The sequence below is a fragment of the Toxorhynchites rutilus genome, chromosome 1 (assembly GCF_029784135.1).
Source record: "Toxorhynchites rutilus septentrionalis strain SRP chromosome 1, ASM2978413v1, whole genome shotgun sequence".
Taxonomy (NCBI): domain Eukaryota; kingdom Metazoa; phylum Arthropoda; class Insecta; order Diptera; family Culicidae; genus Toxorhynchites; species Toxorhynchites rutilus.
In genome coordinates this window covers 132520910-132543724 of record NC_073744.1, presented here as the reverse complement: position 1 = coordinate 132543724, position 22815 = coordinate 132520910, and the positions used below count along the sequence as shown (strand labels likewise).

Genomic DNA, 22815 nt, shown 5'->3' with positions numbered 1-22815 from the left:
GTTTGTCACTATATGAGATTTAATCCTGGATTAGAATCGTATGCTCATATGTTATGGACTCGAGTATCAAATATGAGCTAAAATGTAAAGTGACTTCCAGAATAAGGCAAGAAACTTTCTTCTTTATTCCGCGCGGCGAGTGACGTGAGATAGCAAAGTTTATCACTTTATTCTGGAATCCGCCTTACTTTTTTCCTCCTATTTGACACCCAAATCGATTACAAATGAGGACCCGATTTCAAATCTCACCTATTGGCGAACTATTCCGCGCGGCGAATGAGGTGAGATGGCTCAAGTCACTGCATTCCTGCAGGCGAATGGCGTGACTGGAGTTTGTCACTAGGTGAGATTTGAAGTCGTGTCCTCATATGTTATCGACTCGGGTATCAAACAGAAGTTGAAAAGTAATGTAGCTTCCACAATGAAGCGAGGAACTTTGCTATCTCACGTCACTCGCCGCGTAGAATAAGGGGGAATGTTTATACTATACTTTTTATTAATTCATAAAGCGGATGGTTTGTACTGGAACTCTTTGCGAAACTCATATAATATGATTTTGGCATGAGTTACTGTTGTCAAATCATCTTCAAACTAAATAAAATATTGCCAGATCATGTAAAAGTTGTCTACAAACTAAGTTTGATCTTCATTTCATAATTTATACGCAAATTGGGCTCCACAAGAAACTCAGAAAAGTCGATTTGGGACTCAGAGACGAACCAGGCTACGGCTGAAAGTATCTTAAATAAAGACAAAAAAAAAGTCGATTTGGGCGTTGAACGTGATAAAGGGGTTTATTAGATTTTGTCTCAGCAAAGTTTTCGGCGGTATCGACCGGGATGCATTTTTTTTAGATATTTCCTCTATCCGACTCGACGAATGGCGTGAGACGGCTAGAGCCATAGTTTTTCTGAAGACAACTACACTGCCCATGTTTGCATAGGAGACGTAATCACCAACACCATTAGTGTTGGCATTTTGCATGGAAGTTTACATGGCTACGAGCGTAACCATGCAAATTCCCAATGAAATTATCTGTCCAGTTGAAGGATATTATCGGCAGAAAGAAGGCCTAAGAGATTTTGCGGATTAAAACATATTTTTTTCCATTCAGAAAACGCTTAAGTCTATTTATGCGGACAATCAATTGTTCCAATGAACATTTGTTCGCATAGCTAGACGTAATCACCAGGTTGTTCTGTCTGTATTTACATATCGGATAATACTCAAAACGTCTCCGTCGGTAGTTTCAGTTGTTATCGGATAAAATCAAATAGGTTTGGAAGAAATTTAGTTAAATATCTGGAAAAGGTGCTCTTGATTTGTTGCGAGTCTAGAATAGTACTTTTTCTTGAATACTCTGGGATATGACAAGAACAGCAGGTTCGTGTTTTTAAATTAATTTAATTTTTAAAGGCAATCTGCAATGTTGGTAGTTTTAGCAACATGATTTACCGATATCACGATCAATTGCATAAATATGGTGGAGTGTCTTACAATAACGATATGAATAAATGCTGAGCATATGGAATAATTCGATGTCGAATCCGAAGAGTTATAATGCTAAGAATCAATATTATATTAATTTTACTACTGATATAATTGTTTCATTATCTACTTGAAGATTCAAATGCAGAAATTTAGGTAATTATAACATTAAAAAAACACAATTGCTTCTCTTTGTTCATCGCAGTGCAGTGTACAGAAAATTGTAATTATATGAGCAGTGTTTCAATGACTTCTTATACTCATCTAATAGCAAACACTGAGTGATAAGATATTATCGTGACAGGCATGTTCGAACTCTACAAAGAATGTGATTCAAATGTAGATTAGTAGATTGTAGATTGTAGCACATAATACTTATAGTTGGTGATTTTCGTTGGTTATACGGACAAACAGTGATTTTTCGGAAACAAAATATAATGATCGTTTGACAATTCTTCCGTTATTTTGGTAGTCCTAGGTATCTTATCAAACGCAAAAGGGCGGTCATCAAATTTACTTGTAACGAAGAACATACTCTATTACAATGCATGAATTGATCTTATATGGCAAATGTTCAAACTTTTTATTTTCAAAGCTAATATGTTGAATTCTTTTGAATTTTAAAATTGTTCCATTCCATCGATAATTTAATCAATACAATACAAATACTTACTAAGACAACGGTACCCACGCCATCCGTGCCGTTATATCATAGACCCACTCATTTTTGAAAGGAAAGGTATTGAAATCATTTTCATTTTTTATTGAACACCCGTTAAAATTAAAGAACTCGTTGGAACAGGTTGGAACATACAGTTTTAAGTTGTGTCTGTATGTCGGAGTAATTGTCGTGTCTGTTGTAGTCGCAGTAAAAGTAGAATGGCTATGACACAGGCGTTGAAAACATCACTTAGCGGGAAATTACCAGGGAAGATACGATCGAAAGCTTCAATTATATTTAAGAAATTGAAAAAGAAAAGATAGAAAGTAGAAAAGATCGAGGAACTTTCACGAAGATTTGAAAGAGTATGGACGCAGTAGTGACCACTGCCTAAAACTTTAGAACGAAACCAAAAAGAGACGAGATTGTCCGTGTAGCTGACTAGCTCAAGACTATTTTGCTAGTCTCCGGAGAAAAGTGGTTTTAGAACCGGAGAAAATATTGGGGATATCCGATCCTGCCGTGTTTCCCGTTGTGTCATTGTCGTCCTGTCCAGCCACAGCCGTATTGTAACAGTATGTAGTAGCCATTGAAGGAGACCCAGAAGTCGATCATCGCAGTGAACGAACGTAACCAATAAGTTACATATAGAGGTGGAGCAGTAGGCGAAGTGTATCTGTATTGGCAAGCCAAATATCATGTCGTAATTATTTGCATTCAATGTGGAATGTATATAGAAGAAACAAAACAATGTTGAAAGTACCTACGGTTGCATGCCAAAATTCTCATGAAATCATTCAATTTGTTGTTTTTTAACAGATGACAATTATATCGTGGCTTATTTCGATTATTCATGTGGTAAAAAGGTCCAGAGAGCAGTCGTATGCTTATTTCTCGAAAGCAGTAAAACATCAACAAACTTCAAAGCTTCGAAACATCAACTTCATAACGGTAAAATAATGAAACTTCGTTTGTTTTTCACTCCCACGTTCAGGGAGTGAAAACGGCACATGAAAATATCACTTTTATCCGTCTTTTCCGACGTGATTTCACAAATATTCGCTTCACACTATCACATTAGCCTCATATTCAGCTGGAGCTCTACAAAAATGTACGTTTTTAATTGATAAATTACTTCCTGAAAATAGCATTTTACATGGATGCGGTGGGCAATCAAAGATAAATACAACGACTGACGTCACTATTAGCGAAATAGTTATGGCAGCGCATGCTATGTCGCTCGAAACTCGACAATCTTCATTACCTTTTTTCCAGGACATTGGAACGTAACGAAACCGGTATGCTTCAGCTAAATTGTATAATAAAATAAAGACAAAAATATACATGTACAAAAAATTAATTATTTCTCATGTTTATTCAATGTGTGGTCATCCAAACCACGGATTTTATTGTTTTTTTGTTAGGTTTTCCTGTAATATAAATCTTGTTTCCCGTCGAAGATAATAGGTGAAATTTTTGAATATAACTATTCGCCTAATGCTTTTACTGCTTGGATTGCACAATAAATGATTGATTTTTACGAAAAATGTCTTCACAAGCAGATTGAACAAATATTTGAAAGAAGTATGACTCAATTTTCGGGCAACGTTGGATGAATTTGGCCCACAGTGCTCAATCTGGCGATCCTCCTTTTTCCGACGCCATTACACATTCAACTTTGCTCATTTTGACAGTGCTTCCCAAAACAACGCGTCCTGGTGTTTACAATTTAATTCGCTCTTGCACAGCATATTGAGTGTTATAGATTTCGTTAATTTCCGTAATTTCCGACAAGTTTGTGCAATATGAGCGCAATGGAAGAAGAATTTGAGGAGGACGGATGGATGCACCGAAACCACCAGCCTGGCGAAGAAGAGGTAAGGATCGCTTTTCGTTGGCGGAGTTTACGGTCCTCTGTTGTTTACGTTAACAAATTTGTTAAATTCTGTTTGTTTTAGGCCGATGCCCATGAAGAGCCATTGGAGAACCCTCAGGAGGTACTCGGCGAATGTCTGGGGAAGTTTGCGACTTCCGACTACATAATGGAACCAGGAATTTTCGCACAACTCAAACGTTACTTCCAAGCTGGCGGCACTCCAGAACAAGTCATCAACCAGCTGTCCGCGAACTACACCGCTGTCGCACAGATGGCGAATCTTCTTGCCGAGTGGCTCATACTGGCGGGAGTTCGCGTTACGGACGTACAGGCAATGGTCGAGAACCATTTGAAGGATATGATTCTGAAAACATTCGACCCCAAAAAAGCGGACAAGATTTTTACCGAGGAGGGTGAAACGCCCGCCTGGTTGACGGAGATGATTGAGCACCATACCTGGCGATCGCTGATATACCGTCTCGCCGAGGAGTATCCGGATTGTTTGATGTTAAATTTCACAATCAAGCTGATATCCGATGCCGGGTTTCAGAGTGAAATTACGTCAATTTCAACGGCAGCCCAGCAGATTGAGGTGTTTTCTAGAGTGCTGAAAACGGCTATTGCCAAGTTTCTCAATCATCCCGATGACTGGCAAAGTGCCATTCATGAATGCGCCAAAATGGTTTGCCACGGACAGCACACATATGTTTATAGTCAGGTACTTATTCAAGTGCTGTCCCAGGAATCCAAGGGAGGCTTCATCATGAAGCGTTTGGCGCAGGAGATTACCAAATACGCACTGAAGAAGTAAGTCGTTGCGTTTTCGGTATTGATCTAAATGATCAATACCGAAAACGCAACAACTTACTTCTTTTTTCTTGTTTCGCTATTCTAGTAATCATAATGTGACTCCTATCACGATGGCACTGAACGGATCCGCCAGGCACCCGCAGGCATGCGAAGCACTGACTTCCATGCTGACACGAAACGCGCTGAATCCGGCCGATATTACGGTACTGTTCCGTAATTATTCTTCACCAGAGCCACCCCCAATCGATCTCATCCGGAATCCCCAATTCCTGGATCTGTTGGTGGACTCGTTGTTCAAGATGGGTGTGAAAATTAACCAGGAGCACAAATCGAAGTACATCTATCTGCTGGCGTATGCGGCGAGTGTTTGCGAATCTCCCACGAAGAAGGGTCAAGCGAAAGGCCATAGAACTGTCAACAAAGACGAGCTGAAGCCCACGATTCAGGTAAGCGGTCCCAAGAAGCTAGAATGATTGCATTATTGTTAACTTCCCTTTTCGCAGGCCATCGAGAAAGTGCACGCAATTTGTAACGTGAATCGTGGTTCCACTGAACTAATCGCTGAGATATCCACTCTCTACAATTGCATCCGCTTTCCGGTGGTTGGAGTGGGCGTAATTCGGTGGGTGGAAAACACCGTTACGGAAGCTTCCTATTTCAAGCTGTGTACGGAGAGCTGTCCGCTCCATTTGGCCCTGTTGGACGAGGTTGCGTGCGTTCATTCCTCGCTGCACGATCAGATTCTGCGACTGCTAATCCAGTTGTTCGAATCCAAGCAGGACGAGCTAGAGATTCTGGTTCAGCTGGAGATGAAGAAGATGTTGCTCGATCGTATGGTAAACCTGTTGGCGCGGGGATGCGTTGTACCGGTTGTCAAGTACATCCGGCAGTGTTGCAACCGGGGGGACACCGATATATCACTGATACGATACTTCGTCACCGAGGTATTGGAAACTATCACCCATCCTTATTCGCCCGAGTTCGTTCAGCTGTTTCTGCCCATGGTGGAGAACGAGGAAATCACTGGTTCCATGAGGGGGGAGGGCGACAATGATCCGGTTTCGGAATTTATAGTTCACTGTAAGGCACACTATACAACAATTTAGGAGGAGCAGGTAAGCGGTAAACTATTGGTTATTTTTACATACATAGTATTGTCTCATACGCTAGATACAAACGCGAAGTTCATTTCATCCGAAAGCATTGAATATGACACAGTAAAAACTGTTGAGCATCTTGCTCGACAGCACCGATAGTCTGAATTTGAGCCAATCTGGCTACACTGGTGTCATACTATTCTAGAATGAAATTCAGCTTTGTTCAAATAAAAATTCACTTCGTTTTTGTCTTTGACACGAGCAACAAGTGTTCTATTTTCTTCTCGTTAGAAACTTGCTTCCACATATCCTGTGCACTCTAACCGGTTATGGGCACAAGCTTTTCCGCCAAATCGATAAAAGTAAATCACGTTGATCGTGTGTCGTAAAATCAGTTGTGTCAACAATTTTCGCATCTGAAATGGAGCTGCAATACATAATTCGGACTAAATTGTACCGATTTGCCGGTGTCAAGTGGTAACTTCGGTTAGCAATATGATAAACCAATTTAATCAGCCACAGCCGCTCAACATAGTGGAACCCGAGCTATCGTCGAGAAAATTAAAGCCTGGTGAAGTACATCCAATTTATAAAATCAACCGCCTTATAAATCGAGTAGTGATGTTCGAAGAGCCGTACAAACGGACTGATCCTGTGTTGTGTCACAACTGTCAAGGGTTCGGCCATGTCAAAGGGCACTGTAAACTCCCAGCTTTCTGCGTATTTTGCAGTGGTATACACGAAACAAAAAAACAAAAAAAAATTCAGTAACTGCGGTGACAATCATACTGAAAACTACAGGGATGCCTAGTATACACTACCTTAAGGAAAAAATCGGTAGAATCCCGACAAAAATGGTAACTAGCAGGCTTGCAAACCAAAACTACAACTATCGGTAAACAGAGTCACACTCCTGAAACCCTAACATCTTGGGTTCACGCCGTCACCCAGCACATCGTATAGGGATGCTTTACTCTCCAACCACCAACACCCATAATTCCTCCCGTGGACCACTTACAAGTATTTATGGGTCCAACTATGCAATTAGTGACATCAATGCGAACAATGATACAAGAAATGTGCGCAGCCAGCAACTTCTCGTCCAAAAACTGCAATGTTAAAAAAATTAGTGGGTTATATCTATGATATAACCGCAAGGTTCACGTGGAACTACCTTAGCTTAGCAATCATTCGTTTGTATTGATTAAATTCTTGATTGAATGAAACAGTTTCCAAATTCAATTGAGTTCAATATATTTGCTCTGTGAGTGAAAAAAATAAACAAATGCCGTGTAAAGTCAATTCATTTATTGTGATTGATTGTTCTTCGTTACAAGTAAATTTAATGACGGACCTTTTACGTTTGGTATGATGACTAGAACAAAATATATGTACGGAAGAATTATCAAACGTTTGCTGAACCAGCCTAAGGCTGAAAATCTTTCCAATAAAGACAAAAAAAAATTATCAAACGATTATTTTATTTTACATTTCCCTCTGAAGTTTACATCCCAAAAGTGTACATACTTCTCGAATCTCGAATTTGCTTGAAACTGGGAAGTTCATTCGCTTCTAGTGGCTGCACGATTTTCCCAGGTTCCTAAGTTTAGAAGATCATGTTAGGACAGACATATTCCACTCTGCACAAAGGCAAGCGAGGACAAAAGTACTCGCAGTTTGCATTTATTTGCAGAGCCGATTTCCCCAGAAACCTCGGTTTTGAAGTCTGTGTTAGGGAAACACATTTCAATCGGAACAAAAATACTCCCGATTTGTATGAATTCGCAATGCCGATTTCCCCACGCTTCATGGATTTGAAGTCTGTGTTAGGGAAACACATTCCAGTCGGAACAAAAATACCCCCGACTTGCATGAATTTGAAATACCGATTTCTCCAGGCACCTTGGTTTAGAAATCTCTATTAGGGAACATATTTCGGTGGAAACAAAAGCTCCCCCTACTTTCGTGTGTTCTTCTTCTTTTTGGCTTTAAGAGGGTTTAAACTTTTCAGTTCACTCGCCTCTAGGCTCTTTCGTGTGTTTGCAATGCCGATTTCGCTGCTTGGTTTTAAAGTCTGTGTTAGGGAACATTTTTCGATGAGAACAAAAGTCCCCCTACTTTCATGTATTTGCAATGCCGATTTCCCCAAGGCTGCTTGGTTTTGATGGCTGTGTTAGGGAAACCGTAAATCGGGCCAATCAAAACGGTGCAGTTAGGGCGTTTAGATAACGCCTAATATTTTACAGTTATTCAATTGTGTATCTAATGAAAAACAACATTTTGTTAGTTGCGATAGATGCGTAGAAATAGTCCCTATCAAGTGATGCAAACATCTCTCCTATCCAGTACGAAATGTTCGAGCTATAAGCATTCGAAATCATTCATTTTTTCTTGCGTGTTCTGTGTTTAGGTTTTCATTTTACCCTCCATATATTCCGGTTAGACGTAGTCCCACGTCAAAAAAAATGTTTAGAAATTAAGCTATTGATATGTAGACGGGATACATAACTATTTGAATGAAATTAAACTATTCTTAAACCAATACGACGACATTGACGTTTCTCTCATCAACTAAACTCACCTGACGGATCACTACAACATCAAAGTCACAGGATATCATTTCTATGGTACAAATCAAATCAAAATAGTAAACGAATTCGATCGAAGCTCCTTCTAGACATATCATCTGATCACTCATCAATACTCCTGGAATACTTCATAGAAAAGGAAGTGAAGCAGACATCATCGAATATCAGCAACTCTTCAACGAACTGAACAAAATACAAGGCAAACATCTCTTCTAATATTCTCGATCTACCTCTTTAAAACGAACATCATATCGAGGATGCAGTTAACCATCTCATGAAGAATGCTGCGACGATAGCTATCCCACCTATGAAGACCCAGAGACACAAAAAAAAGTTTCTGCCTTCCACATAAGAGCAGCAGTTGCAAAAAACGCTGCGACGTCTAAGACTTATCTGGCAAAACAAACGATCATCAGAATCTTAAAACCAACTCAATATGGCACAACGTAAACTAAGAAAGCTATTCCAAAACGAGAAAGCTGAAAAATTGTATCATTATCTCACTGAATTGTCGCCAAATCAAGGTACCAATTACTCGCTATGGAAGGCAACTAAGAAACTAAAACGGTCTCAGTTACAGCTCACGCCGTTTAGAAGGCCCTCTGGGGAATGGGTCAGAAGTGACAATGAAAAACCAGCAACTTTTGTAAACCTTCTTCAAAAAGTTTTCACTCCGAATCGATCGGCACCTAATCAAGAAACGTTCGAATTTTCTAGATCCTAGATCACCGTCTAACCCGAATGAGATATATAGAAGCTAAGAAAACGTAACTGAAGAAGATGCGAGCAAATCAAATACATTGACTGATCTGGAGGAAGTCGAAATAAAAACTAGAGTTCAAACTATGCTCATGCCATGTCATCCGAATCCACTAGCAAGTAACGAATCTGAAGAAAAAAAACACCTATTATTTGAACGTCGTCAAACGTTATTGTTGTGCTCCAGCTCATATGTTAAATATTAACTATAAGTTTTGATAACAAATGAAATTCATTGTTATGTTAAATCCAAATGCATAACCAAATATTTTTATTTTCACATCACGGAAGATTCAATAAATAATTGTATGCAAAACGAAATGGACTTCGAATGACACAAATCTAGACACACATCAAAATACTTTGAAAATATTATTTGATAAAATAGCTTGCTGTACTAGATGGCAAAAAAGGTCCTCGGGCCATGGCTCTAGGCCAGTGGAGAGGAAGTCGTGCCGTTAAAGATGCCAAACTGTTTTTATTCCTTTTCATCGTGATAGGGAAGGAACAAGGATCTTCTTGGCTGATGCATTGTTCAGAAGTTAGATCCTGAAGAAAGCCACAATTGACGGCCATCTTTCAAAAAGCAGAAAAGCGATGCTCCTCTCACTGAATTGTCGCTCAAAATATCTCGTACACTCCCGCTGATTCCATAGAGGTCTCGCCGGTCATTTCGTATCGTATTTCGGACAAGCACACAAGAAATGTTCGACGGAATTATGAAGTTGGCAGTGGTCGACCAACAGCTGCTTGGAAGATGAAATTGTGGTTGCCTTGAAAATGCCGGCCACCTTGGCCGAGAAGACCTGGCAGACGTCCGCGAGTTTCTTGCTGGAAATCTATTATTACCATCACTTACCCCAAGTCCAACTTCTAATGGTCCTTTTGAGCCATCCTGATAACCGATCTCGTGAAGATTTTTCTGCTCTGATGACCTTAAAGTGTTTTAGCATGCCTCGGCTTGGATGTTGTTTCTGATTCCGTTCTCGACTAGAACAGTTGGGAACCGTTCACTCGCTCGCTTCAAACCAGGATTGTTTTGGCATCGGGGCTGTAGGTTGGAATGCGCCACCCGCTGCAGGATCGTGTTGCTAAGAACGTCAGGTAGGTCTCCCCCCTACCTCTGGTTTTTGACAAGAAGCTGGAAGCCCTGGATATGAGACAGTCTGTCGAAGACAGTCCGTAATGTTGTAGATAGATGCCAAAGTTTTTGGGTGCTTGATTCCAGCCAAACACGTTCGAGGTCATAGGTGAGGCGGCTGCTGATGATAGCTTTGGCCCCGCTTAACTTAATCTTCCTGTTGTTGCTCCGGTGCGGTTTGGAAATAGTTGGAAATAGGGTGGCACAGTTCTTCTTAACTTCATCGACATGACGGAGGAAGCTAAGTTTATTCTGGACCAACACTACGAGAATCGTTAGCGTTTTACGGCGAGGGATGTGGTTTTTGTATAGCTGTACCCTAGAGATGGGACCTGGGCTGTCTGTCTGTTGGCCGCCTTTCTGTGCTGAATGTCTAAATCCTCCAGTAGCATTGGTAGCTGCCTGTATCCTGATGCGTGGAATCCTGTGGATGTCATCCACTACCATCGGAGGAATGCCGTCCGCGTAGGCGAACACGAAGACTCCCCTAGGTAGGATCTGGAACAGGCTATTCATGGCGACAAGAACAGAACCTTGAGATACTCCTGTCTCCTCGTGGAAAACACGTGGAATTCTGACTTCAAACTCACTGGGACCACAAAGCTGCTGACCGAAGTGGTATCAATGTCGACGGATGAAATCGAAGTCATATTTGGAGATGAAGGATAATTCCGCGAAATAGTTGTGTGGTCTTCTCTTGGCATTTAGCGCGTTTATTCTGCGTCAAAGATCCGCAGAGAACTGGTTCTCGTTGATAGACTCCAGAAACCCAGTTCAACTGATTAACTTCTACGCTTTTATGTCCTCGGACCACCAATGCAGCGCCTTTTCTCCGGAGCGGTATTCGTTCTTGGGATAGAAGCTTCAGCCGCCCTTATGATGGTTTTGTTGAAAGTGGCAATGGTGGTTGGATTGTCTCTAGAAATCAAGAAGCCAGATGTCAGACCTTTCAGGTTGCCCAATCAGCGCCTTCGAAGACCCATCTGTGTCTGCGAGTCATGAGAGGTGGCGGGCCATTGAAGCTGATGGTTATCGGGGGTGATGGTTGCTGCCATCGTCGGCTTTGTTCCATCCTAGCCTACCCACCAATTTGAGACTGGCTGCTGGAATATGCTGTGTTGCTGGAACCTCTACGGAACTGGCAACTATATTGCCACCAACGATTTGTTTTTTTCTCTTCTTTAACCCTTTGCGGTCGTATTAAATTTGGACATGGATGTCGAACTGGTCGGAATTATTCTTATTTGAAAAAGCAGCGAAGTAAAACTTTGTGAGATTCTATGCAGTATATGTATAACTTGTGAGATTATGCAAGATGAAAACGATTTTTTTTGTAACCTTTCGATAAGTATTTACAATGGGTTGTTCCCACATAAAAAATGTATGCCAGAATTCTCCTTCGTATGACATCTTTCGAAACAATCCCTAAGAATGCAGTCCTGGTTTTCGCATGTATCACAAAAATAAATAGTTTCGCGTCTTATGCCTTTCATCTTTCTGTTTGTACATACAGAACAATGCTCTTTACATCTACACAGTTCCGCAACACAAGTTTTCCATTAAGCCTTTCCTCAAGCATGGGTGACAAGTTTTGTTTATATTGAGTACCGTTATTATTCATATGAGCACCGTTTTAATTCGTGAACTAGTTCTCTAGACATTGAAATTCTTTTAGAAAATGTATGAACTGATATATTGTAGCATAAAGTATAAGAATAATATACTTTCTTGTTGTGGTGGCTGAGAGCAGACAAACGACCGCAAAGGGTTAACAATAAATTATGGGCGTCTTCGTAGCCACATTGGTGCGCTTAGTTAGCGATCGATCGTGAGTTCAAAACTCAGGGCCCTCATTGGCCATCTTTGTGTTGTTACAGAATAAATACGTCCACGCAACAATCATCAGCTATGGAGTTCTATCCACGGTCGAGATAAGATCGATTCATCCATACAACTGATCTGCTCTGCAAGAAACATCGGGCTGCTGTTCTATTAATAACTTAACAATGATCATATCAACTGTCTCCGCTGTCCGGTGGTCTAACTGGATAATAGAAGAACAGAAGGAATACTCTTACGTCTAAATGGCTACTACTGTGTAATGTACCATATGCAATGGTATAGAAGGAAAACTCTAACGCCAAACAATGGCAACTGTGTAATGCGCTATTTATAGATATGAAAAACATGTTCACGATTAAAATTCGGCTGTTACAGCTAGAATGCTAATGAACCTAAACAAACAAATGGGATACAAATAACAAAAAAATATCACTTCTAGCCTTATGTAGTAACTAGTTCTGATATCTAGCAACATGTCTGATTTTTTTGTGTGAGAAAAAATCAAAAACTATTCATTTTGGAGCCATTTTCGTGGTAACAACTCCCAATTTAGTGCAGCAAGAGCAAATTTCCCGAAAAATCATTGAAAACATTCAATTTGTTGAAGTATTCAATACATATGAACTGTTTAGGACCTGTAGAGTCTGATCATAAGTTTTATTAGTTGTTTTTGTTGAAACTAGCATCAAAAATTCAAATATAAAAAAATCATTTTTACCATCAAGTGTTTAGCGCTAGACAAGAAGTCGGATGTGGCAGCTTTATTGCCACAAAATTTTCAATGCTTTCAATTGTTTTGCATATTGAAAAAAAATGTTTTGTGTATTTTAGCATGTAAATATGTCGTTGTATTGTTTGCGTTGATTACATGCCTAATTCTCACGGGCCGTTAAAGGGTTAAGACCGAGAGCTCAAACACATCCAAGAGGTTGGCGATAATATTCCCATGACTTGTTTACATCCCCCAGATTCCCTACTTAGTTTTTGTGATTGAAACAAACAACACGTGTTCAGTTTTCCTCTCGTTTGAGACTTGCTTCCACATTTGCTGTGCACTCTAATAACAAAAGCTTCTTTTGTTCGAATCATCTGTATATTTGGCCAGCCTCAATCGCGATATATCTGTAGAATGACATTTGTTACCTTATATTTTGTGCAATTCTAATACAAATCGTTTCTTCTTATGCGCGTATATTGTTCGCAATTCCTATTTTCTGTTTTGTTGCTGTTCAAATTCCGTTAAAAGGACAGTAAAATCTCACCCACTGTGATTTTCCTGTGCTTTTGTCTCGTCCGCAGCAATTAGTATCGTCACCATGAAAGCTAGGATCGCAATGGTCCAAACAAAGAATTAACAGTCGCCTCCGTCGAGTGTGTCGTGTCGTTTCATTGTCCAGCATTTTCCTTCTCGGAAATCTAATATTTTTTCCCAATTTGGTTCAACTGACTAGAATACCTCAATCTTCGTGCTATGTTTTAGCTGTCTTATTGCTTACGGTTCGTTCTAAAATCTTAAATCTAGTTTTGTGTGTGCGCGTGTTTGTGAAATTGCGCCGATCTGTGTGTGAGTAAAGTCTAAATAATGGAAAATAAATATTAAAACAAATCGTCTTTAATTTCGTCTTGGCCGCCTCCAGGGCTTAATGTGGTTTGGCTTAGTTGGTCTTCTTGGCGTCCTTGGACTCTTCCTTGGCCTGTCCACGGCCGAGGATCTTAGCCAGGCTGTCCCAAATGCCACCGAAGAACAGAGCACAGCTTAGGTTCTCGAATGGAACGAACGGATCGTGAATGCCGAGCAGGATGGACGACAGCTTGAAGTAAACGAGGAAGATCACAATTCCGAAGTACACCAGTGCGTGTGGGGCAGAAATCAGATCGGTCTTCTTGTCCAGCACGAAAATGATGGAGGCAATTAGGGAGGCCTTGGTGTAGCTGTGAATAAGAGAGACATGGTTTTCAGCACAAAAAGAATCAGGGATTGGATTAGAGATTAGTGTCATACAAGCTGGGCTGCAGGAATTCCATGGCTGTTGGGGTCCAGACACCACGGATCAGTCGTTCCAACAGTTTGGTGAATCCAGCTCCGTTGCCCTTCAACGTGCCAATAATGATCATAATGATAAACGCATTCGGGTACAACTTGGCAGCATGCGTCACACCATCGTGAATCTGCAAATTCAATAACCAAACTCTCATTGGACTTTCTCATTTAACACACTAATCCAAATGTAACCTTCTTTGCGCGGTAAATTTCCTTCATCGCACTAGCGACCACCTTCACTGGCAGGAACTTGGCAACTTTGTACCCGATATCGAAGGGAGTGTAGAAAACGATGTACCAGCAAGCGGTGGCCACGAGCAGCTGAGGGGTGTTCTTGAGCGGAGCCAAGATCGGCTCACCGAGAAGCGCATTGGCAACCATTCCTCCGGCGAAAACGACCAACATCGTCGACAGCCAGCAGGCCAGCGGATGTTTCCGGGAGAAGGCATGCGCGCCGGCTCCCAGGTCTTCCTTGACGGATAGCGCACACAGCAGGCTGTGCGCAATGTCGAAGTAGGGGAACATCTTCAACTTTATCACCTGATTGGCGATATCGAGAAATGCTTCCGGATCCATCGTTGCTGCTTTTGCGATTTACTCCACAAGAGTAGGAACTTGTCTGCGAATGGGAAGAGAAGTAAAAGGTAGTGATGTGATTTTATTTCTAACGTTATGAGGATTAAGATAAGATAAGAGCCCCATGATCGCAGGGCAGTGAGACTCGATGTAAACAAGAAAAATTGTTGATTCTTTCGACCGACTCTCGCACTGTTTGCAATGCGTAAACGCAGAACGATTGTGATTACTACCAGGGGATATACGTCTCTTTGCAGGGATAAGATTGGGTGTTTCAATAACAGATCTCAATCAATTCCTTGAACAAATAGAGCACGTAAAATTAAATTGGTTCCAGAGGCTCAGATCAGTCAATGTTATCTCGCAGCATTTATTTATTTATTTACAATGATGCTACATCCCTTGAATAGATTGGATCTTATTCACAACATTGTCCCGCCAATGAACTCGGTTCATAGCTGCAGTTATCCCCACCGGATCCAATGCGAACATCATCTTTACAGGGCCACCTGTCCGGAAATCTTGCAACAGGCCCTGCTCATCGAACTCGTTCAGCCTTGGCGACTTTCTGCATTGATTCATCCTACTTCATCCATTCAATCGGGTATATAAGCCCGCTTCCGTCGCATGTGTTCTTCCGAGTATGTCTACAGAACGACACGATAGAATGCACGAAGGATGCATGCGAAGCGATCACCGAGTGGTGGAAGCTAAGCGGAGCACCGTCAACCAGCGAAAGCGCATAGTGGACGCAGTTGCTTCATGTGAGAATATGTTTTTGCATCTAACCCGTATCAGATTCTTTCCTCACCCGTAGAGATCCTCGATTGATGCTTGGAAACATGAAATCATTGAAAAATTATATTGCTGGTCGCAAACCCGGAAATCAGCAGCAGTACGGAGGGTTATACGACCGAGGGAGCGAGCAAGTCGAAAAATCGAATTTAAGTCAGAAGTCTCTTCAGCTACTACCTACATCTCAGGCAGCTTTAAGTTTGCTGAATATGACGCAGTCGCAGCATACGATTTCGACATAAAACCAATGAACGTTCTGAATGAATCGCTCGATGCGAATCATGTTATCTCGATCACAGAACCTAGGGTCAACGGGTGGCATTGAACCGCTTTCATCGAGTCAGCTACTACCATCACATCAGGTAGCTTTACGCCCGCTGGATATGAATCGGTGGATGCATAAAGGCTGTCCCGAATCAAATTGCATCACTTTCAAATGGCTGTAATTTTCTACCCATTGAGTATTTCTAATAGAAATTTTGGGTTAAAATAGCTCAATGTGTATTGTATGCATTATATAAGTTTCACAAGCGAATGTGCAATCGTGGCGAAAATGGAGTCGGAAGAACAGCAGCAGCCCAACAGAATGTTGCACACAAACCTCGAAGATCCGGATCTCTCTCTTCGGGCCATCAACAGGAAGCTGGGGATGAAACAATCTACAACAAGTCGTGTTTCAAATCGGAACGCTTGACCAGCGATAGGAAGGAAAAAATAGCCACAATGGATTTCTGTGTAGTGTATAGGATCACAAGTGCGTAACTCAAGCTTTTAAGAGAAAACCGAACAGTTCCGATAGATATGTGACGAGAAAACTAAATGTAAGCAGAACTTTCGTTCAAAATACCAAAAAAAAACGAAGGATAACACGTGCAAAGTCCAAAAGTATTCAAATCGCAAATAATAGCAGAATATAGTGACAATCAGAGATATTGGTTTTCGGCTCACCCGTATAAAAAAGCTTGTTCCAGAACTCCTTAGGTCTGTTTAAATATCCCTCAGCAAGCTGTAATCGTTTTTTCATTTTCACCTTTGAGATGAAATACTTTTCACGGCCAACACGACCACTCAGAATGTTCCTGTATGCCGCTCTACGGACAGTGTCTGCGCAGACAGGTCTTTCAGTGAAGCCGGTAGTCAATGAATGTTTGTTTTAGGGTTCAATTACCCGTTTATCATCAGAAGATAGGACCCGTTTACGTTCTCTACCCGGGAGATTTCCCATGGTTCCTTCGTATTTCTACTTGTTAAGTTTTTTTTACTGTAGAGTGGGTTCTTCCGACAGCAGCTGCTATTTCCCACAATGTCTTTCCTCGACAAGTCTTACTTATTCTCATTGTATGTGTAACAATATCTATTTCTAGTTGACGTCTCAAACTGAAGAGAAAAGTACGCTAATTCGCAAAGATCTTACTAAAAACGTTATTTTTTTTTTTTGAGAAATTTGAGGTGTACACTCAATTTTGCGATGCTTAGAATAGAGATTGTTTTCAATTTTTTGGAATAAATAATTAGTAAAACACTTTTCGCGAAATTTTCTTACACGCGATTTACTGTATGTGATGTAGAAGTAAACGAATTCGAAAGTTCCAAAGAGTTCCACATATTGTGGATTCGCTGCTTACGTTGTCCTCATATGTTCGAAACTTCTCCATTTGATCCTCAAATTACTGGAGCGTTGTCGAAGAATTGTGAGCGGCACTTGATGAAATTTCTCTAATCAGTAAAATTTTCTCATCCAAAATGCAAAAAAAGAAAGATTTTTTCCATAGTGAAATACCTCTCTAAATAAAACTACCGTTCATTGAGTAGAGGCGTTTGAACCTTTATGCTTCAAGCCATCATGACATAAACAAAGAAGTTTGAATTTTTTTTCGAAGCACAAATATTTTACACTCTCCCCCCCATATACTACCCCACTGTAGTAATATAAAATCACTATCAGGCACTATTTGATTTCGCGCCAATGCAATTTTGTCACTTTTATATATGTCGATTGGGTTTGAGTCTTGGATGGATTTCAGAATGCAGAAGTCGATCTCGTTCGGGTTGCAGAATGCATCATCGTGCTAATTCCCAACCCGATCGGGTTCCAGAACAGAGGTGATTTTCACGCATACGGTATAATGTTCAAATGGATTAAGAAAGATACATCAAATTATAATTTAAAATGCAATAAAAACTACAGCTATTTGTTCTTCTTTAATGGTAGTAACCCTTTCTAGAGGCACGGTAGAAAGTATTCTGATTTTTTTATTGGTAAGATCAAGGATATGCGGGTACCACAATGCAAACCGGAAGAAATTTCTAATTATCGCCTCAACCGCGTGTAGACCGGAATATGCGATACATAGGTCTCGAATTTCTGTTTTTGTGAATGATTACTCATATCATCGAAGTGTTACAATATTCACACTATTGTTACACACATATTCGTATCAGTTTTTTGCCCAATGTTTCTAGCAGGATGGCACCTGTTCCAATCTATTAATGTCGCTCATCTTTATTCTTGTATCCTCTATGTATGTAGAATCGTTCAAAGGAAAATCGTACAGCGACCAATTTTCGCTACCAATTATTCGATTTTATTTGCCTCATGTTTGGCAAGCACAGACACCATAAAATTGTCCCTCAGGTAGTACCAACTTATGTTTGTGGTATACATGGAACATGCATTCAGCTATTTTCAGGAGATAGTGGACAGTTGATTCCCTCGGAGAGTGCCGGGAAGCTTTCAGTGCCCCTCTCCCTAAGTTCTCTATTAATTTCCCGCAATAATAGTTTTAACTTTTTAATGTTCAAAAATAGTTGAATCAAATTGTAGTCTTCTGATATGGGCTTGCATACACATATATAGCACTAGAATGTCTTGCAGGTAAATCATACTTCCTAGTTTTATTTATCTGCAGGACTTCATCTATCTATAGACCAAATATACTCATGATCCGAGAATGTTTATTTTACGTAGACATGTTTATCACATGTTCGGTCCTACGGTCCTAGCAACTACTTTTCAATCAAGATTTGATGGTGTGACAATATCCGAATGGCACGTTACTATTCACGAATTCTCGCACACAATACTGCTTTCACAAACCGGGCAAACCACAAGCAACTGCTAGCAACTATATTACTTCACATGTTACTGCACCAATGATTGTAAAGAGTCCGTCGCGGGTGCGCGCACACACACATGAAACTGGCCGTGAAAATCAGTCACCTCACACTTGACTTTCGTGAAAATGTCTCCACCGAATAGCAGCAAAGCTCTTCTACTCTTTGCGGATGTGTGTATTTATACCCAGATACTAACTGATCACTTCCGCCCCAAAGAGTATAATTGGCGTAAATATCGAATAAATGTGTCCAGTCGAACAAGCTGATCTCACCATTCACCAGTGCCCCAGGCCCGAATTATCTAAACTTATTGGGACTATTATAAAAGATCACACTGCTGGGGCAGTCAAACACACATACCGCACACACGTCCGCACAGTCCAAGCTCCAGAGACGAAAAGAGTCAGAACCGCGAGCTCACGCGCGGTCCCCAGATATTTGTGAGACTGGTGGAAGCAGCGCCCCGAGTCTGGTGCAACTTTCAAATACTACTAATAAATGACCTAATGCAGGGCAAACTCACTTCTCTGGATTCGTTGCGCTGGGCCTCTCGAGAAGGAAGATTTTTCCTGCTACCGCTTGCCAGATGAACTTTCCTCGCACTGCGCCCGCATTTGCACGCACTGCTTTAACGGACGCCTGGTGGTGATGCGTCTTTCAAGGGGTTTCTATATATAGCATGTGCGAGGAGGTCGCCGTCTGCTCAGAGTATGCTTCGTGTTCACATCGGAGGAACCGTGTGTGCGCTGGGAAGAGTTGCCACATCTACGGATCTTTACGTAGGTCTGCGGTAATGCTAAGAATTGGTTCTACGAAATACGATCTGGCGCCTCTGGTTCACGATGTTCGTGCACTTACGTGATCAGCGCTACACCCCTTGAGACATGCCGTGAGTGAGACATTGTTACATAGGTCTCTGAAATATTCGTTCATGTATCAATCTACGAATCTTTTTGCCGTCAATTATTACTCATTATTATATTTATGATTTCAGTGCGTTACGTAAATATCCATCACATTACTTAATGAATTATTGCACTCGAATCAAACATGCCATCACAATTCAACTAATGGTCGAAACGATTGTACCTTGTTCGCTCAGACCACACACGAGACGGCTTTCCATTTTCAATGTCTACTCAAGCAAACACAATCAATTTTAATAAATAAACCAATCCAAGTATGTGGACACTATTTTCTTACCGGCGATTGTTATTGTTGGTAATGTTATGCTCAAGACGGGTCTATGGTACTAGGTGAGGCCGTTTCGTCATTAAGATGGTTAGGGGAGCGGTATATGAAAACAGTACGGAAGAAAGCAGAAGGGGAATTATTTGCTTGAAGCGTGAAAGAGACAGACTGATCATGAGCGAGCTTGGGCACAGGCGTATTGTGCTTTGTTTACCAACAAAACACAGTAGACTCCCAAGATGGCTGAAGAGTGATTTTAGCAAGTTGGCCCACCTTAGAATATAGTTCTAGGCGCCTTGGTTATGCTCTGAAGCCGCAGCATTCAACTGACGCGTCGCTTCGTTTGTTGAAATGTTTGTCCGAGGGGTAGCATTTCTGCCATTTTTCCTCATTATTACACTAGAGTAAAAAAATAGTAAAATTTGTATTCGGTATATAAGTTAAGAATCTGGGGTTTCAGAATTTAATAAAATTCATTCTATGACATCTGACTTAAGTGGTAATACACTATGAACACCATAAAAAGTATGAGATTTTCGATTTTTTTCAACGAGAAAATAAATTACCATGATTAATCTGATATCACAGTTTTATTAGGAATATATTATTTAACAAACAAGAAATAAATTGGTGTCAATTGGACTGTCTCCTGAATAATTGCAAAAGGTTTGTTGAACCCTTGTAGCCTAAACCTTGTACACTGGTGGGATTTCTACAAGTGGACCAATTTCAACCTTTTTTTTCCCGTGATCTTGGGTATTTTTCCTATCATCGCACGCAAGATTTTTTCGAAATATTGATTTTTAACGAAATTGCGACATTTTTGACGTAGAACTACCTCTTTCATTAGGGGTGCCAAATCAGAAAACAGGTCACGTTTTTATGAAATAAAGTTAACGTTAATAACTATTTTTACCGAGAACGGATTTTGGCGATTCATATACCAAACGAATCGGAAATTCCTTAAGATTTGTTTGATTTGCTATACATTACAATCCCATTGTCTGTATATGGTTCAAATTGAAGAAAATTGGAAGGATTCCCATTTCCTCATACATTTGTTCTGTCCATTTGTGTGCTTTCGCGAACAGAGCTGTCAATAACGAGCAACTTATCGACGACCAACGGAGGGGAAATCGTAGGATTTAAAGTCTCCGTGAACAAAGGAAAAGAAGAAGAATGAAGGGGAATTTTCGCCTAGAGTATTCGCGACTACGAAGCTGAATTTGACAGCTTGTGCGCGTGAAGCGAATGTCAACAAAGTAATGGTGAGTATGTATCGAAAGAACTATCCTCTAGGATGCTAATTTAGTTAAATCACATAAATTTACTGCAGGGGAAAACGTTTTCTTACCGCATCCAAAGGACACTGTCTTTACTTGTGAAAAAGTAAACAAACTTTCAGAATACTAAATTTTAATAAAAATGAATAATTGTGTGCAAAATTTATCTTCCAAACGGTTGAAAAATGAGTTTTCCTTATGCAGTGAAAAAAACTTTTCCGTAGCTTAAGCTGAATTTAACTTATAAGTGTTTTTCTGTGACCTTGTTTCATGCATTATCAGGAGCCATCAGTCGGAGAAAATGAAACCTGCTACGTGGCTGTGGAGTTTGCGGATGCGTTCGATTACGCTGCGGGTGGAAGCCGTTTAGTCGTCGAAGGCGAAAGATTATTCAAAGCTGGACATCTTTTAATAGTTGGTGTTGAAGAAGTTCACGATGAAGGCTTCAGTATTTTCTCGTCCTGCCTCCAGTCATCATCTCCAAGCTCGGAACCCCATACAATAAAAACTCGTACGAAAATCTCCTTCTCCAAATGGTTGTTTTCGTGTTCCTGTAAAGCTGGCAAAGGGAAGTGCAAACACGTCATGGCTTAAGTATGTTTTATTTTATTTTTTTATTATCGCACATTTTGCACCAAGTTGGACTGTTTCACACTTTTTCAAAAGTGCGAAAATGTGAATGTGAATACTTGGAGAGTAGAAGTTCGACACGGTGAAATGGAGGCTACAAATACGGGAGGTTTTTGTAGGTTCTATCTTTAGCCGTAGTCGTTGGATCCAGTCTAGATACCGCGATTTGTCCGTTTTCGGAGGGAAGGCACGAAAACAAATTCCGGGGCGATATCTCTGCTTACATCCGGGGACGACACAAACAATACGGCTTTTGAATTTTGCAGATTGTTCGGAGTCAGCTTCAAGCAAATTTCGTCCGACTTGCATGTTCTCCGGGCAATTTGCGCAGCTTTTGACGTCCATATTTCACACGTTCTAAGGAAAATATTTTGAAAAATATTAGAGCACTGATTGAATAGAAGCCAGATCTTTGTATTTTAGGTATTTTATGAACACTAAGCGGATATTTTTATATCAAATTTCATTAATTCGGTTTACCTCTCTCGCAGGTAGATTGACAGAGGGTGTACTTCAACGGCTTTTTTTCACTACTAAATGACAATAAATTTTGGTTCGGAGCATCGAAACAGCTAAGAAAAACTATTTTTCAACAATTTCCACTAATTGTAAGATAAACACGGTACAAGTTTTCGAGAAATAAGTATATTAATTACAGAGAAAATATGCAACAGTTTGTTTACATATTTTTCACTCACACGCGAAACTTTCATAGGTGGCGACACCGTACCTTCGATGACGCGAATAAACAGTGGATCTCGCTGAGGCAAACTTTCATTCGGCATCGGACTGTTGAGCATTCCAGTTCACTTTGCTTTCGCTGCGCTTTGATCTAAGATTGGACCCCACCAGTGGTAATTCAACTTGGATATCGTCGTGTGGTTTTTCCACTTCGTTTTACGCGTTATTCGTATCGTGTG

General features: G+C 40.6%; 2 protein-coding genes and 1 long non-coding RNA gene across 5 annotated transcripts; 1 reads left to right on the top strand and 2 right to left on the bottom strand.

The window, feature by feature from the left end:
• The first annotated feature begins 3822 nt into the window (after window positions 1–3822).
• Window positions 3823–7086, top strand: LOC129771551 (negative elongation factor D). Its single transcript, XM_055775339.1, has 5 exons — window positions 3823–4026; window positions 4108–4832; window positions 4921–5281; window positions 5339–5950; window positions 6006–7086. The coding sequence occupies exons 1-4, from the start codon at window positions 3955–3957 to the stop codon at window positions 5939–5941; spliced, it is 1761 nt and encodes a 586-aa protein (XP_055631314.1). The 5' UTR covers window positions 3823–3954; the 3' UTR covers window positions 5942–5950; window positions 6006–7086.
• A 6247-nt stretch (window positions 7087–13333) lies between these two features.
• Window positions 13334–20017, bottom strand: LOC129771734 (trimeric intracellular cation channel type 1B.1). Of its 3 annotated transcripts, none has more exons than XM_055775917.1 (4): window positions 19995–20017; window positions 14496–14922; window positions 14265–14431; window positions 13334–14194 (listed from the first exon to the last, which is right to left on the bottom strand). In XM_055775917.1, the coding sequence occupies exons 2-4, from the start codon at window positions 14877–14879 to the stop codon at window positions 13918–13920; spliced, it is 828 nt and encodes a 275-aa protein (XP_055631892.1). In that variant the 5' UTR covers window positions 14880–14922; window positions 19995–20017; the 3' UTR covers window positions 13334–13917. The 3 variants fall into 3 exon arrangements, with proteins under 3 accessions (XP_055631892.1, XP_055631734.1, XP_055631815.1); XM_055775759.1 differs by lacking the exon at window positions 19995–20017 and adding an exon at window positions 19315–19899; XM_055775840.1 differs by lacking the exon at window positions 19995–20017 and adding an exon at window positions 19152–19307.
• A 1885-nt stretch (window positions 20018–21902) lies between these two features.
• On the bottom strand, window positions 21903–22543 carry LOC129772333 (uncharacterized). The gene is made up of 3 exons (XR_008742609.1): window positions 22376–22543; window positions 22056–22252; window positions 21903–21989 (listed from the first exon to the last, which is right to left on the bottom strand). It is a non-coding gene; the product is annotated as an uncharacterized LOC129772333 (long non-coding RNA).
• Window positions 22544–22815: the final 272 nt, after the last annotated feature.